The following is a 17,255-nucleotide window of genomic DNA, read 5'->3' on the forward strand; positions in this document are numbered from 1 at the left end:
AGGTTCCTCTGGTTGTTAACTAAGAACTTAACCCTCTTGGAAAAAATTTTCTCCCTCAAGCAAGATGGCCTGCCATTAGTAAAAACAATCAGTAGTAATTAAAAACCTCATTTTCACACATAGTTCCTAAGTTTTACATCATGAAAATTGCTTCTCATCTAATACTCTTTAAAAATGTTGCCCTGAGCAAAATAAAAGGCCCTCTTTGAAAAAGACTAAAGCTGAACAAAAGAAGCCAAAATATAATCAGTTTCTCTTTCAAATAATAAAACTGCCCCAATATTTGGTCAACAGTTTTCCTTAAATACATGAATCCAAATAAGGGATATTCTTTTTGTCTTATTTCAAAAATATCTAAAATACTTGATCATCAATATATTACAAATACTTTGGCAGAGACGCTAGATGTCATAATTATCTTCTGCTTAAACTTGTTGTACCCAAATATTCAATGGGCAATCAAAATGTGAATGTATTCCCTAAAATAACTTTAAATGGATTTAACATTCTGCTTGAGTTCACATGATTTATATTCTTAAACTATTTAATAAGTAGTTATTCCAAAATCTCTGAACAGACTAAAGTTTAAACCCCCAAACTTGCAAAGTAGAATAAAGAAAACAGACAATGTTTCATATAATCAAAATCTAATCAAATCGGGCGGGGGGGGGGGGGGGTGGGGGGGGGTGGGGGGAAGTGCCTTTTCTGAAACAAATTAGGTAAATAATAACAGATGTCAAAGCCTTTTAAGTAAATGGAACCTAGGCCAAATTTATTTTCAAATGAGATGGAAAAAATATATATAAATATCTCTAACCTAATGGAATTCTGGGCACCGTGGGTCAAATTTCGAGAACATGACTGTAGTTATCAGGAGACACTAGAGGGCAGAGTTGCACAGAGAAGTTCTTCTGACATCTAATTAGCAAAAGGGATACCAATAATCAGATGCTTGCTCTTTATATAAACCCTCAAGATACTGACTTATCTTGAAAGGTTTTAGACTTTTAACAGATGATCTAAACTAGTCCAGTACAATCAAACAAACACAGGAAACCCAAACTAGGGCTCCATGGAGAATACTTGTCCTAAGAATGATCTATCTTCCTTCCTACACATGTTCATGACTATAACATCTCACTCCCCATGAAACAACCATCACTTTTCTCCTGAATAAAAAATCTTACTAACCCACCTATGCTCATGCCTTCGAAAGCTAGGGGTTTTGAGTTTCAGAAGACATTTCCCATCAAATTTGGGGAATGGTTTATTCCAAGTACCATAAGCTCAAACAAAATTTGTCTCCATATTATTAAAAGTTTTCTGAAGAGGAGGAAGAAGTGTTCAACCTTCAGAACTCCTTTGTGTTCATTCTCTGTCAATGACAGAGATTCAACAAAGATGGGCTGCCCGGCATTCCACTGTACTGATTAATGGAAGCCATTTATGTCAAGTGGATTTTGGAAGCCCAAATATCAATTTCTGTAGCTCTAAGAACAACATAAAAAGTCATTTCCCCTCTTTCAGCCACTGCATGACTTTCACAGTGGCCAAGTCATGTACAAGCCACATCAATAGCTCCTAATTATAGTAACTTGAAAATTACAGCCTCAAACACTCATTCTCCAAAGAGCCAAGTTTTCTAGATGGCATTCCATGAGATGATGGAGCTTCCCTTCAAAACAATCCATCTCAGAAAATGTGTGTTTTTCAACAGAAAAAAAGTGTATTTGTCCTAGAAGAGTGTTTTACTATCACTATATTTATAAAATATACTCATAAAAATCAGTATTAAAAATAGTTATAATCCAAATAGGCTGAATTTCTCATATGTTTCTCATATATGATGATGGCTTTTAAGATCCTAACCCCTTGATAATTCTGTAGCTTGAACAGTGAATGTGACAACATAAACATATATTTTAAATAACTCAGGAAGAGCAAATTGAGCATTTGTGATTCTTAGAATCTAGAATACATTTTTCACTATTTCTCCCTATTCTTTTTCTCTTAATACCTGTCTGATGGTACCCTTTTTTCCTGGCTTTTAAAACCAATGTCTTGAATATTCACCATAATATCCAAGATATACATACAAAGGATCAAGGAAATTGGGCCCCTATTGAGGCATTTAATATATTGATGCAAATTATAAAACTATAGGCTGTAAAATATTGACCTCTCCAGTCCACTCATGGAAAACTAAAACTCAGAATGAAATGTACTTCAGCAGGAAAACTAATCATGGTAAACATTCACTAGTATATCCTATTTCTAGAAAGCCATAGATGAAGAATTTCTGTCAATCAATGTCAAAGATCATGCATTGGTGCCCTTCCCTAAACACTTCATCTAAAATTTTAACCACCCCTCTCAACATTTCATATCCCCCTTCTTTGCCCAGTGTTTTTCCCTTAGCACTTACCATTAATTAATTTACTAATTCTTTTACTTGGAATTTTTACTTGTATATCATCAATCTCCCTCTCTGGAATGTATGCCCTCTGAAGGCAGGGATTTTATTTCTTTTGTTTATTCTTTTGTTCATCTCCAGTCCCTAGAACAGTGCCTGGCACCTAGTAAAGTAATTAATAAATATTTGCTGGATTATTAAATGGATGAATAAATAAATGAATAAACAACAAATCCAAAACCTGGCAGAACTGTACGTGTTCCAACAGAATAATAGATCCTTCTAAATTGATAATTGTACAAAAAAGCAATCTCAACAACATTCGTTGAGTTTTGTAAGGCTCTATTTCAGGAATAACTATATACAGGTCCAAATAATCCAACTATACGCTGTCTGCAAGAGACACACTTTAGATTCAAAAACCAAATAGGTTGAAAGTAAAAGAAGAAAAAGATACATCATAAAACAGTAACCAAAAGAGAGCTGGAGTGGCTATATCAATATCTTAAAGATAAAAATTGTTACTAGAGACCAAGGACATTTTCTCATGATAAAAAAGTTGATCTGTCAAGAAAATTTAACACTTATAAATGTATTTGCTCTTAATAACAGAGCCCCAAAATATATAAAGCAAAAACTGACAGAATTGAAGAGAGAAAAAGACAATTCAACAATGACATTTAGAGACTTCAATACCCCACTTCCAACTAGACAGAAGATCAACAAGGAAATAAAAGACATGAACAACACTATAAACTAACTACACCAAGCACACCTTTATAGAACACACCACTCAACAACAGCAGAATACGCACTCTTCTTAAGAGCACATGGAACAATTCTACAAGATAGACCGTATGTTAGACCAAAATTCCTTACCCAAAACACTTTGGGCCATATGTGTTTCAGAATTCCAAATTGTACAGATTTTTAAAATATGATATGTACATTTTTATTGTATTATGTAATATCCCACATGCTCAGCAGGATCTAGGTCAACATCCTGTAACCAATCACAATATTTCTATGGCAAAATATATGAAAATTGACACTACCTGAGATAAAGACTATAAATAGCTTCAACTCAGTTCAGGTGTTTTGTCACAAAATAAATTACAAAAAAATTTTTTAACTCTTGCTTTTACTTTCAAAGCATTTTTCAAATGGATCCACTTTTCTTCATCTCTGCTGCCATCATCCTAATATGAGCCCCTGTTATGTCCTTCCCACCCATCAGGGAGAATTTTAACAGCACCCCTGCTCTCAGCCCAGGCTCCTTCCAATCCAGTCTTTACAAGGCATTTGTTACTTTTATTATATTACTCCTCTGCCTGAGACTCTACAGTGATATCCCATTGCTCTTAGAATGAAACACACCTTCCTCACGATGGCCTACATGGTAAGGTGCATCCCTACTTCCCCAAGATCTCCTACTTCTCCTCACTTGTGGACTTCTTCTTATTCCCTTCAACACAACAAGCTCTTTCCTACTTAGAGTCTTTAGTCTAGCTGCTCCCCCTTCCAGAATGCTCTTCAAAGAGTTTTTTCAGAGGGGAATCATCATCAATCTTTAGATCTAAGCTCGGATGTCATCTCTTCAGAAAGACTTTCCCTACCCTTTCTATCTAAATACACTTAGCCTTCCCCATACCCTTTAAAACAAACAAACAAACAAAACACTGGGGACTTTCCTGGCGGTCCAGTGGTTAAGACTGCAGTGCTTCCACTGTAGGGGATGCAGGGCTGATCACCGGTCAGGGAACTAAGATCCCACATGCTGCACAGCGCATACAAAAAATAAAAAAATTTTAAAAAATTTTTAAGAAACTGAATTTTAAAGTTGCTGTAGATGTACATAAAAGTTGCAAAGATAGTACAAAGAGTTCCCATATATGCTGCACACAGTTTCCTCTACTGTCAACCTCTTACATTGCTAAGGTACATTTATTTACAACTTAGTAAACCAACACTGGTACGTTACTATAATATTAACTAAGCTCCACACTTCACTAAGATTTCACTAGTTCTTCCCTAATGTCCTTTTTCTGTTCCAGGATTCCATCCAGGACACCACATGACATTTAGTCATCACATCTCCTTAGCTTTCTCTGCTCTGTGACAGTTTCTCAGACTTTCCTTGTTTTTTCTTAACAGTGTTGAAGAGTACCGGTCAGGTATTTTGCAGACTGTCCCCCGACTTGGTTTGATCTGCTGTTTTTCTCATGGTTAAACTAGGGCTATGGATTTTTAGGAGGAAGACCACAGAGATAAAGTAGTCTCATCACATCATACCGAAGGCATACAGTAACAACATGACTTATCACTGATAGTGTTAAACTTGGCCACCGGGCTTAGGTAGCATTTGCCAGGCTTCTCCACTGTAAAGTTACTCCCTCTCCCCCTTTCCACTCTGTAACCAATCTACTCTTTGGAAACAAGTCACTAACTACAGCCCACACTCAAGGGCCAGGGGGAGTTGAGGTCCACCTCCTGGAGGGGACGGTATATAAATAAATAATTTGGAATTCTTCTGTAAGGGAGATTGTCTATTTCCCCCATTTACTGATTCATTCAGTCATTTATTTATAACAATATGCACTCATAGATGTTCATATTAGAATTTAGGTTATAATCCAAAACTACATTATTTGTTTCATTGCTCAAATCATTCCTGGTTTAGCCACTGGGGGCTCTTTCAAGTTGGCTCTTATGTTCCTTTGCTATGCCTCATCCTTTTGTCTTTTTGAGCACTTTATTTTCTGGAACAAGATACTCCAGTCTCATCTTGTGTAAGAATAGCACCTTGTATGAAACTGGTTCCTTTTACTGGAGAATGGTTTTGGAAACCAAGATCTGGTGCTAGGTAAACTTATTGCTACTGGGGTGTTACTATTAGGCCTTCTCAATAGACAGAGCTAGGAAATGTATGTGTGTATACTAACCCATGCACAACCACAGATCTATAAATACTTATAATATTTATATAATATAGATATATATAATATATTATAATATAAATATAATATAATATATAAATATAAATATAATATATAAATATATAAAATATATAATATATAATATATAATATATATAATATATAATTTATATATATAATATTTATATATTATATAAATATATATAATATATAAATATAATATAAATATTCTATAAATATTTCCATATGTAACCATTTGTATCTATATTAAGCAAAACATGAGTTTATACTGATGTTCCTACCTCTAATCCAGAATCACATGGTTCGTTGTAGGATTCCATTTTTTTAATCACTCAGATTCTTTTCCACTGGAATTATTAACATAATCTAAAATTACCTAGTTTGTTTCCTTATTGTTTGTCCCTCATCATCAAGAATTTAAATTTAGAAGCAGAGGTCTTGCCTGTTTTAACAAATTCTGGAGCTCTAGAACCTAGAACAGTGCCTGCAACATGGTAGTGGTTTATTGATCAGTGAAAAAATAATCAATAAAGAAGTACTGATTATTTAATTTATAGTAGAAGAAAAAAGATGAAATATTTTGAGGCTACCCCTTGATACGAGTAAGATCATCTTCTAAATGAAAAATAAACACATATTCATCCAACGCTATGCCCTGTTATATTAATAATCTCCACGCATTCACCATCACTTGGCATTGAAATTTCCCCCACAAGCAATTCAAGGAATGCTTGACAATTTTCCCCTAAAGTTTACTGTAGTAGAGCTTAATCATGTCCAAAATGAAAGTAACGTATTTCTACCTCAGATTTCCTCCTATGTAACATATACTATCTTCAGTCTTAGTAGGGTGTAGGTCAGAGAGAAGAGGCAGACAGGAGGTAGGGAGATTCCTCACCCATCCTTACATGTTTCACTAAACTACCCAAGGAGGTTTCAGTGTCTTTCCCCCCCCAGTCTAAGGACCATGTGTCACTCAAAGCTACAGTTAGTTGTAATTTTGTTGGCTTAGCATTTTTCTACTTCTTTCTACTGCTCAAATTGCTGAAAAGTCTTGTCTAGATCTGAAAATGCCTTTCATAGAAGCTATTGTGGTATGAAAGGTAAAGAAAGACAGTTTGGGAGGGGACTGAAAGGGATTTTGCATTCAAGATTTTCTTTAACCTTCCAGGTTTGCACTTGGGCATGCTTGTTGGTCCTAGAGAACACAATGTGGGCAAGGGCTGTCACCCCTGTTCACTGTGTCTTTCTCTCCAAAGAACTGGAGGTTCCCCTGGAAACCTCCCATCTACTTGCTCCCACTAAAAAGATACGGGCATGTCAAGAAAAGAAAGACAGAGGTGGAAGGAGGGTAAGAGAAATACTGAACGCTCAATGTATGCCTGGCAAATCCTGTGCTCTTTACTACTCTACTCTCAAGATTACAACTAATTTTACCAAAATTTGGTAAAGTTTTAAAAATTTTCTTTATTTTTTTCCTTTAAATTAATAGAGGGGACACTTACATACATACTGATATTAAAATCTGCAAATGTAACACAGAAAAGAAGTTAATACTGGGGCGGGGGGGAGAAAAGAGCAAAAGTATTTCCCGTGGCTTCTGGAATATTCTTTCACAATAACATAAGTAAAATCCCCTAATATTTGTGATCGATGTTATCCTTCTTAAGAACTTTTTTTAAAAAAACAAGCTGGGGCTTCCCTGGTGGCGCAGTGGTTGAGAATCTGCCTACCAATGCAGGGGACACGGGTTCGAGCTCTGGTCTGGGAAGATCACACATGCCGCGGAGCAACTAGGCCTGTGAGCCGTAATTACTGAGCCTGCGCGTCTGGAGCCTGTGCTCCGCAACAAGAGGCCGCGATAGTGAGACGCCCGCGCACCGCGATGAAGAGTGGCCCCCGCTTGCCCCAACTGGAGAGAGCCCTCGCACAGAAACGAAGACCCAACACAGCCATAAATAAAAAATAAATAAATAAAATAAAATAAATTAATTAAAAAACAAGCTGAACAAACCAAGGCAAGCCTGTATACATTTCTTGAAATAGTTCCTTGTTTATTTGAACTATTTTGTACCTCGGAGCCATGACACATAAGTGTCAGTGCACAACTGCAGGTCCATATATAACAAAGGAGTGCCCAGAGGGTTCCCGAAATAAGAGCTTGATGCTCAGTTCATATGAGGAGGGCCCCCTATGCCCAAATTAAGCCTTGGCCACTTGCACATAATTAGCATACCAAAACGAGAAATGAAACCAAAAGGCACATTAGGGCAATGGAACTCTGTTACCATGTTAAGGATACACTGCCCAGGTGTCATCAGTCAAAATGAACTATGTCAAAGAGAAGAAAACCGGAGAAAAAAACAGGTTTTCAGACAGTAGCTTTCAGAGCATATATACCTAAAGGAAGGACTGAATAAGAAATATCTCCCCAATAAGTTCTCTTATTGACTTTACCTACAAAGAAATGCTTCCAGGTTTTTGTCACATCTTCCCATGGGACTGCTTCCAGCCCACCTCTACTTATGTGGGACTTCATTTGGCTGAATCATAAGAACAGCTGTTGAATTATGAGTTATGGGCACAGGCAAGAAGCTGTCAAATATCCAAGGATACAGAAAGCACAAGCCACAAGTGCAGTTTTTCTTGGCCAAGTCCTCAGTGTCTGCCATTCATTTACTTGTAATTGTAGGTGATTATCTTGTCCCCTCCCTGCCACTCTGAAGGGTCAGAAGCACTCTAGCTTTGCCCTCAGAGTCATCCCATTCTACTCTTAGAAGGTCCGAAAATAGAAGGAAGCTGAGTTTCCTTTGTTCCAATCCTTTCAGCAAACATCAGTCATATCACAGCAAAGCCACACGCCAAGACAAAGCAGGAAATGAGTAAGGGATTAAGAGTCTGTTCTCTTGCTGCCCTTCCCTGTGTTGGAGTATTGTACTCACCAGTGGAAACTCATTTTCGAAATTATGTTGCAGCTGTACAAACTGCTCATAAAAAAAAAAAAAAATCCGTCACCTTGTTTTCAGCCCAGTGGCAGATTTCACATCAAAAAAATTATACCCAGTAGACATTCTTAGCAGTTCATCTATATCCTCAATCATACAGTAAAATTTCCAACAAACTATTCAAATTCTCTGAACAAATGCTAGATGAAATCCTTCAACCAGTGACAACCTCAAGAAACCAAGTGTGTCACACATGGGTAATTTCACATTCACGGAGTCTTTTCTCATGACATTTTATTTTCTGAAAAGAGCAGATATGTCTCACTGGAAGCATTTTTTTTATTCTACGTTTTTAAAAATAGATCCTGCTCTTAAGACTTCTTCCTGTGGTCTGAACATATTTTCCCAGGCAGATTCAGAAGAGAATTATCAGATCAATTTAAGAACAAGTTGAAAATTGACAGTAGATGGCTAATGGGTGAGCGGTAAATGCAACTTGTTTCCTTAAGTCCTATTCTCACTGCAGAAATATGAACATGACCCCCATGATTCTCTCTACCTTTCTAAAACACTCACTCATGTATTCATTCACTCATTCATACCACAAATACTCACTGAATACCCATAAAGTGACCGAGAAAATGACTGTCAAGCTACATTGAGCTGTGTCACATAATTTTTTCCAAAATCTGCCCCACTCAGATCTTCCTTTCTTCTACAGGCAGCTGAGTGGAGAGGCCAAGAGAGCAAAGAAGAGAAAGGAGTCGAAAGGAAAATACATTTAAAAAGAGCTAGAAAGAATGTAGAAAAGCAAACACATGTGGAGAAGAAAGTTCTGGAGAGTTATCACCATCGGGACCACATCAACCCCAATCCTCTCTGCATAAAGGATAAAAGCAAACACCAGTCCACGATGCCCTAAATGGTCCCCATCTTTTTTTTTTTTTTTTTACTACCATCTCAGAACCATCTGGCTTTGAAACAAATTGTAAAATCACTGTACATATGGTCTATACAGTAAATAAGATGGCTATAGTAGTAGACAAAGTATAATTTACATATTTTATTCACTAGAAGATCATTAATCTGTTCTAGTGAGTAAAATGCAGATTTGAGTGTTTTGAGAATTAGTAGGCAAATGAAACAAAAATCACCTCAAAGGCCAGAGAGTTGCCTCGTGATGTGGTCTTTGTTAATTCTGACGTTTTTAATTACCTATCAAATACATCAGTACATGTATTTAAATATTACGCTTTAACATTGTTTCTTAGTTATTCAGGCATGATAATAAAAAGCTTCCCCTCTGCTCGTCATTTGCTATCAAACCTACAGAGAATGTTAATAAGAGCAACAGTTAGAGAAAAAGTAAAAGAAAAGTGGTGGCTTTACCACTTCAACCAGGCTGTATGTATGCAAACATTCTTAATCCATAAAATACAAACGCCTTGAAGTATTGCAACTGACAGCATGCAACACTGTCATGCGCTGACGTCTTCTTAATACACTTTCAAAATTGCAGTCAATTTTCAATGAGGCTTTGTCAGCTTCTTTTGGTGCATCAGCTATGTCATGAGAACAACTTAATCAGTTCTGAAGGAGGAAATACCCCTTTCATGACAGAGCCCGACTTAGGAAAATAATGATCAGAGGGCCCTCAAGAATTTCATTAAAGTTCTATAAACGCTTTACAAATAGGTTCAGAAGCTGTACCTTAGAACAGTAGCCAAGGTGAACCTACTTGGTACCAACTTCCTCTCTAATTCAAAACTATCATGATGAACCCCATCACGATAAGAATATGGATAAAAATGAAAACTACTCTCCTTCCTAGGAGTCTCTCCAGTCATTCTCACTGCTGTAAGAAGACTTGCTGCTGACAGCCCATTTTAAGAGTTTAAAGGAAAAGCAGTAAGGGGAAGACTAATACAAAAGTTAAAGGCTGGTAAAGATGGCCAGGGCTGTACTATCCGCAAAGACAGGTGGCCCATCTGCAAGTCTCAATCCCTACCCCGCAAGTCCTTTGCCAGTCCTTTTCCAGTCCTTTCCTCTGGTGCCCTGAGTAACAAAGGAGGAAAGAAAGCTGATGGACACCACGATTCACTGTGACTGATGCTGGACTACCTACCAGCCTGTGCCCTTTGCAACTGCCCCTTGCCCAGGATCTCTGGGGGTTCTTCAACCTCCTGCTTTACTCACATACACCCCAACCACCAGGGGCCTTTCCAAAGCATAAACACACACTGGTACCCAGTGATGCCGAAGAGCACTGCCCTGTGCTTGGCCACATGCAAAAGCATCTCATAACTCCGCTTATGAGCTGACTCCAGTGAAGACCCATGGGGAGGGACGACTGGAGGGTAATACGCTCCCATGTGCTGAGATCATTATAGCTCACTACATCTGATTTTTTAAATGCTGATTCCTTCTTTATTTACAATAACAAATTTGGTCAGAAACCAAGGTGGGCTCGCCTAGAAAAAGCAGGGAGTAAATATCCAGAGATAAAGAATGATATGGAAAGAAGAGTCATTAACTTCATTCTGGTGACAAGAGATTGAAGGAGACAACAGGGACCTGCGAGCACTGTTGCTGTGAGCAAATGAAGGTCCCCATCTGTTAGCTGATTGAACAAGTAAAAATCATCAGAGCCAACGTTAAAATGGCACCTACTATGTGTTAGCACTCTTCTAAGCACTCTATAGGTATATATGTATTTCATCCTCAAAATATGTGTAAAACAGGTGCCATTATTATCTTTTAAAGATGAGTTAACTGAGGCACAAATAGTTAAGTAACTCGTCCACGGTAACATAGCCATTGCCTTCCGTTAACACTCTATTTTCCTATGTTTAGACATTATAGTCCATCTCTTACAGAAAGTTAAAAGTTTCCCATACAACACTTCATCTAGTAAATGTTATCTCTTTAAACATCTCTATTTCTCGAAAAAGTACTGAAAGCATTCATAAACTTAAATATACTCGCTTAATTAGTTTAAAATATCACCATCTCAAAATAAATTTGATCTTACAGGTTCTTAGATTGCACTTATTTTATACCATACTGTGAGATTCAAAACAGAATTAGCTTTTTACTCTTAAAATATCATTAATGTATCATCTTGAATATGGTAATCAATAAAAGAGATTCTGCAAGGAAGTAGGAACGTAAATGCATGTTAATTATTTCTAATGTCTTAATTAACTCCTACTGCTAATGATACAGTAATCAAGGTTTAAATATATTGTAGAGGATACATCAGTTTTCTATTGGGTCATGTTTAAGCATTCAACGTGATTAAACAGATTAATCATCACTAAAATCTCACGAAATGGGGAGATTTAGACCCAAATTCTCAAAGAATTCTAATCTCAATGAGAAAAACAAGTAAAACTAAGGTTTTAGACACAGTGCAACATGTTTTCCTCACACACACCTGCTTCCTGGTTAGCTCTTCCTTTCCTTCTCTGTCCCCATGTCCCTCTGAGCACCCAGAGGTACATCATGGCAATAATCACTTCTGAAAGTGGTTCAGTATATGCATCAAGCACCACTGATTAAGTCAAACTCCCATACATTTTTTAACCTTCTTGATTTCTGAGCCCTGCGAGGGAAGTTATGGTGATGCCTGTTGACTGACCTGGACCTGATGAGGACCAAATGTAAAGACCAGAGTAGGTAGATAGTGCCATTTTAGAAGCTATCTCCTATTGTGGATTAAAGATGTCCACTCCCTTTAAAGAAGGGCAGACTCCAGAGGTGAAGTCTATTTTTCCTTCTCTTTAATCTGGTTGATCCTGTGACTTGCTTCAATCAAGGGAATGCAGCAGACATAAAGCCATGTCACTTCCAAGGCTGGGCCTTACGAGATCTGTGACTTCCTCTTTTATGCTCCTGGAACCCAATCATCACATTGTGAGACATCCAGATCACATGGAAAGAGAAGTGAGGCACCAGCTGACAGCCCCAACTGAGCTTCCAACCAACAGCCAGCACAAACAGCAAGTCAAATGACTGAGCCACCTTGGATGTTCCCATCCAGTCAAAACTCTAGTGATCACAGCCCCAGAATGATGCCACATGTGGAGAGGAACCTCCCAATTGATCTCAGTCAACCCGCAGACTCTTAAGAGATAATAAATGATGGTTGTTGTTTAAACCACTAAGTATATGAGGTAGTTTGACTATACAGCAATAGATAGTCAAAGCCTTTCTAGACCCTCAAAGAGACTCAGGCTGAAACCAGTTCCTGCTTGACTTAGCATAACACAGGATAAGTCATGGTGGACCCAGAAACATCAGGATGGCTACAATGAAGTTGAAAAGAACACTTTTCAACGGGGGCACAGTGGCTAAGACCATGAACCTCGGAGCCAGACTCTTTGAACCCTGGCTTTGCCTTTTACTAGATATGCACCTAGTTGAGGTTATTTAACTATTCTGTTCCTCAGTTTGCCTTCATATAAAATAGAGATAATAATATTCTCTACCTCATAGGTTTATTTTGAAGACTAAATATCAGTATCACTACGGGTAAAGCACTTAGAACAGTGCCTGGCACAAAGTAAGTGTTCGGTAAATGTTTATTATTCTCTTGTACATCCAGGGAACCACCCACTCACAGCTACCGGAGGGCTCTATACTTAGAACAAAGGGATATGGAAAGTGAAGGGGAGGGCCATACGATGGTTCCTGTCTGATCCTGTACCATGAGGAAATGGATCTCTGCCATGCCATAAAAGCATGAATATGATAAATGCTAAATCTGATTAGCCTCACACCAGCAAGGGAGAAAACCAAAAATCAGAGTAAATGCTCAGTTTCTGGGTCATCAGTAACAGAAATGTCAGACAATCAGTCACATTTTATGTGAGAATAAACTACTCCTAGGTATAATAATCCACACTTTAGATTTTATAACTGATTTCTGTTCATTAAGTGTCCTGAGCTTTATAAGCACATAATGCAGTCCTGGTAAGTTATGTTCTCAGGCATGATCTGAACTATCATCATCATACTCATATCAATTTTGTTTCTAAATATTATTTTGCAGTTCACTGGAACAAACAGATCAGGCTACAGATTATGGCAGTTTTTGCATATGTCATAATAAAATTAATCCTAAATGTATTAGTAATACCAGGTTAGTTTTTGGCTTTTGGTTATTTTTTGTTTTCTTTTGATTTTTTTGGTCATATCATATACACACTTCGGGAACTGCTTTTGTTAAAATGATTATTGAGTTTTTTAAATGAAGCAAAATACAGTAATAATTCATTTTGCTATAGGATTAGAATTAGTAAATAGTACTGTTTGCCCCAACCCTTTGTCTCTTCTCTATTTTAAAATTATATCAAGGACCTATTTATATTTACTTCAGAAGTAACCAGCCCAAGTGAATTAATATATTGTGGCCATAAGTTAAAGTTTTTGAAATATTTAGCAATCTATTTCAGCTCTTGAACATCTGACCATAGCACTTCTCATGGGACTTTTCACTGGAGCCTCAAAGCTCTCCATTTCTCATCTCCACATACTCTATTCATAAAATGATTGCAGATTCAATTATACTACTCATATTCTGGTATTTGGACAAGGTTCCCTCTGTTTTTCAAGAGAACTATGATGGATCAATAAATTGATACCAAGCAGTTCAATCAATTAGCAGTTCTGAGAAAATATGTCAGGTTTGTGCCTATCTTCACCATGATAACATCATTCATCCAAATTAGTTATTCCTCTTCTTTCCAAATTATTTATAAGCCTGAGGTCAGCTTGAGAAAATTCATACTTTCATTTCATACCTGCTAGTCATGCCTTAAATGGTGACTATCAGAGATGCAAATTAATTGCAACTGTATGAAGGCTGCACAAATTAAAAACTATGAAATTTAAATTATTAATTCAGCATCCAGATTCCTTCTGCAATCACTAACAATTTCACCTGTTTTATTGCTCAATGCAAACTAAATTTGGTAATTTAAATAGAAATAGAGAACACTAGACTTTATCACTTTGTTTCCCTCCTAACTTTAAGTCCCTCTTCCTTTTCCTTCCATTACCTCCTTCGTCTCTGTGTTTTGAACCTACTCTTTTATGTCTGCTAAACTTCAGTCCCATGTCACTGTCAGATCTCATCAATTACACACTATTCTGCTTTAATCTAAGATGTCATTCTTAATATTATTTTACATCCCACCAGTCTATTCCAAGAACCTGAATCCGTTCCACTATACCAAAAAAAACCAAAAGCCTATTTTTCCATGGGCTTTTGTCGGGTTATGGGCATTATGTTACTATGTGATTATGCACTAAAAGTTTTAAGAATATATACAGTTTCAGTAGTATTATTGAGAGTAACTGTTGGGAATACTTCTGCATCCACTATGTAGCTGAACAGAACAATGAATGAAAGTAGCCAAAATGTAACTGTGAAAAAAACTCATATGAAAAAGAAAGCTTGGTTAAGTAAAAAGACTGTTCAGATTAGAACTAATAGGTTCAACCAAAGTTTCCAGACTAGTAAAGTTTTGCTTTACGTGCGTCTATTTTCTGTAAATGGAGCCCATTTAGGGTTTCAATGCTTAAATTAACAAAATAATTTGTGTAACATTTCTAATGAATAAAATTGAGTTAACTGAGTGTAAGACATTTGTACCAACTTGCCCTTTTAGAAACAAGGATGGGTATAATTTCATCAATAAACAACAAATAAAGGAGACCATTTGAATAAAAATGGCTTTTGAGTTTCTCAGATAAAAATGTCACAGATTTCTCAAAGCACATCTCTACAATTTCTAAATCTTGGTTTTAGTGTGATTTGCATAAAATGTCTTAAGTAGCATATGCAAATATTCTCATTTCTAGCAAAATTATTTCAGGGGGAAAAAAAATGTCACAAATGTCTACCTGGCAAGGTTGCTTCATTTTAATGGCTATGACATGGTATCTGTAACAGCAGAGTTCACAGGTCCAGGAACCCCTCTCACTGATCCACTTCAGCAAGCACAGCTGATGTGTATACCGAACGGACCCATCACATCGGCAGGGGTTTAACAGCTCCCCCTGGAAAGAAAACAACTCAGTATGAATATTTATATTGTGTCTCTATTTTAAAAATCCAACACTTGCTTTCTTTTCTTTCAAAGTCATTTACCCAGAAGGATACAAGCATCAAACTCTATCCTAGAAAATGAAATTAAATGTTCATATCTCTGGTGGGAATGCAACTAAAGTCTTAAAACTATTTCAAAGATATTACTTAGAGTTATGACATAAATGTTCTACCAACATACGAAATGTCTGCAGGATACAGCTCCCAATACCCTAGGGGAAAAGCTGTACTATTAAATCTCTTTAATAACTTTTAAGTGGACGGTAAGATGCAATTCCTCTGCAGTTATTCTTAATCATTGCTAAAGAAGAAATGCATGCCGTCCCAGAAAGTAGCTTGCAATAGCATTATGCTTTTATTTTTTCTAACTGTAGCATCATAAATATTGACTTAGGGGACTATATTCTTGAAAGCCTGCATATTCTTATGCAATTTCCTTACTTTGAAAAATATTAAACCTAATGTTTTCTCAGACCACACATTTTGTAAGAGAGATGTATTATTCCTGTTGTCTCTGTGATTACTCGCATGTAAGTTTGCATGCACCTCTAATGGAGTTCATAATTTTAGAATTGTGTTTCTTTCTTTCACAAGGTCAAAGTACAGTTTTAGTTCTCTTATGAAAACTCTAACATGCTTTTCACCTCAGTGATATTGAGTCACCAAAATGGGCAATAAGGAAAGACCCTGCCCTTTTTGGTTTTGACATGACTCACCCCCTGTTTGTCCTCTAAGACTATCTGCCTCACGATACACCTGTAGAAAAGGAATATAGGTTTGTCTCTATGTATAAACCAGATCCATCAAGGAATTCACACAAGAGATACTTATGGCATTAACACTAAAACACCTGAGGAATGTGTAACTGCAAAACCAGCTGGAAAAAATAAAGTGTAGCCCAAAGCAAACACTATTCGCCACCGGGACAATTTTATCCGCCTTCACAGGAAAGGAAAAGGGAACGCGCAGGAGCCGCCGGGCGACCACTCAGCCCAGGAACCCAGAGGCGGGCGCTGTCCGTGGTGCTGAAAGGGCGCCGTCGGGAGCGGGAGCCAGCCCAGCCCTGCCGGACCCCACAGCCAGCTGCCCCGGGGCCCGCGGGCCTTACCTGCTCGGCGCCCTGGAAGCAGATCTTGCAGATGGGCTGGTGGTGCTGGTGCTGGTGCCCGGAGCGCCGGTCGCCGCCGCCGCTGCTGCTGCTGCGGCTGCTACATACCGAGCGCGTCTCGGGCTGCTCGCCGGAGCCCCGCCGCTCGCCCTCCCCGCCCGCGCCGACCTCCGGCTCCCCGGGGCCGCCCTTCCCCGCCGCCGCCTCCGGGACCGTCGTGTCCGGAAGGCGCCTCGGACCTGCCCCGGAGTCGCCAGCCGCGGCCACCTCCTGCCCTGCCGGCGGCAGCTCCTCCGCGCCGCTGCGCCGCGGGGCCACCTCCGCCGGCGGCTCGTCGGGCGCCGCGGGGCGCTCGGGGGACGCGGGCGGCGCGGGCAGCGGTGGCAGGTAGCGCGGGGGCGCGGGGGCCGAGGCTGGTTCTCCTGGCGGCGGCGGCGGCGGCGACGGGGGCGGCTCGGCGTCCCCGCTCTCCTCCCCGCGGCGCCGACTGCCGCTGGGGCCGCCCTCAAAGCTCATGGTGGTGGGGCCGCCGCCGCCGCCCTCCTGCCAGCCCGGCTAGCGCGCCCGGCTCGGGCTGCAGGCGACGGGGGAAAGGAGGGGGAGGGAGGAAGGAGGGAGCGAAGCGGGGCGGGAGGAGGGTGGGGACGGGGCCCGGGGCGCCAGGGGCCGAGGGGCGGGACGGGGACGGGACGCGGAGGGCCCGGCTGCGGCGGCGGCGG

The 17,255-nt window shown here is 39.2% G+C and overlaps 1 protein-coding gene across 1 annotated transcript in view; it reads right to left on the reverse strand.

Moving 5' to 3' along the window:
• Positions 1 to 17,052, reverse strand: part of MARCHF11 (membrane associated ring-CH-type finger 11) — a 121,668-nt gene extending 104,616 nt beyond the window's left edge. The window contains exons 1-2 of the mRNA XM_036848167.1: positions 16,537 to 17,052; positions 15,224 to 15,379 (exon numbers count right to left, since the gene is read on the reverse strand). Of these exons, the coding sequence (XP_036704062.1) occupies positions 15,224 to 15,379; positions 16,537 to 17,052 (672 nt within the window). The remainder of the gene's footprint in view (positions 1 to 15,223; positions 15,380 to 16,536) is intronic.
• Between the last annotated feature and the right edge of the window lie 203 nt (positions 17,053 to 17,255).

This window comes from Balaenoptera musculus, chromosome 3 (genome assembly GCF_009873245.2).
Source record: "Balaenoptera musculus isolate JJ_BM4_2016_0621 chromosome 3, mBalMus1.pri.v3, whole genome shotgun sequence".
NCBI classification, from domain to species: domain Eukaryota; kingdom Metazoa; phylum Chordata; class Mammalia; order Artiodactyla; family Balaenopteridae; genus Balaenoptera; species Balaenoptera musculus.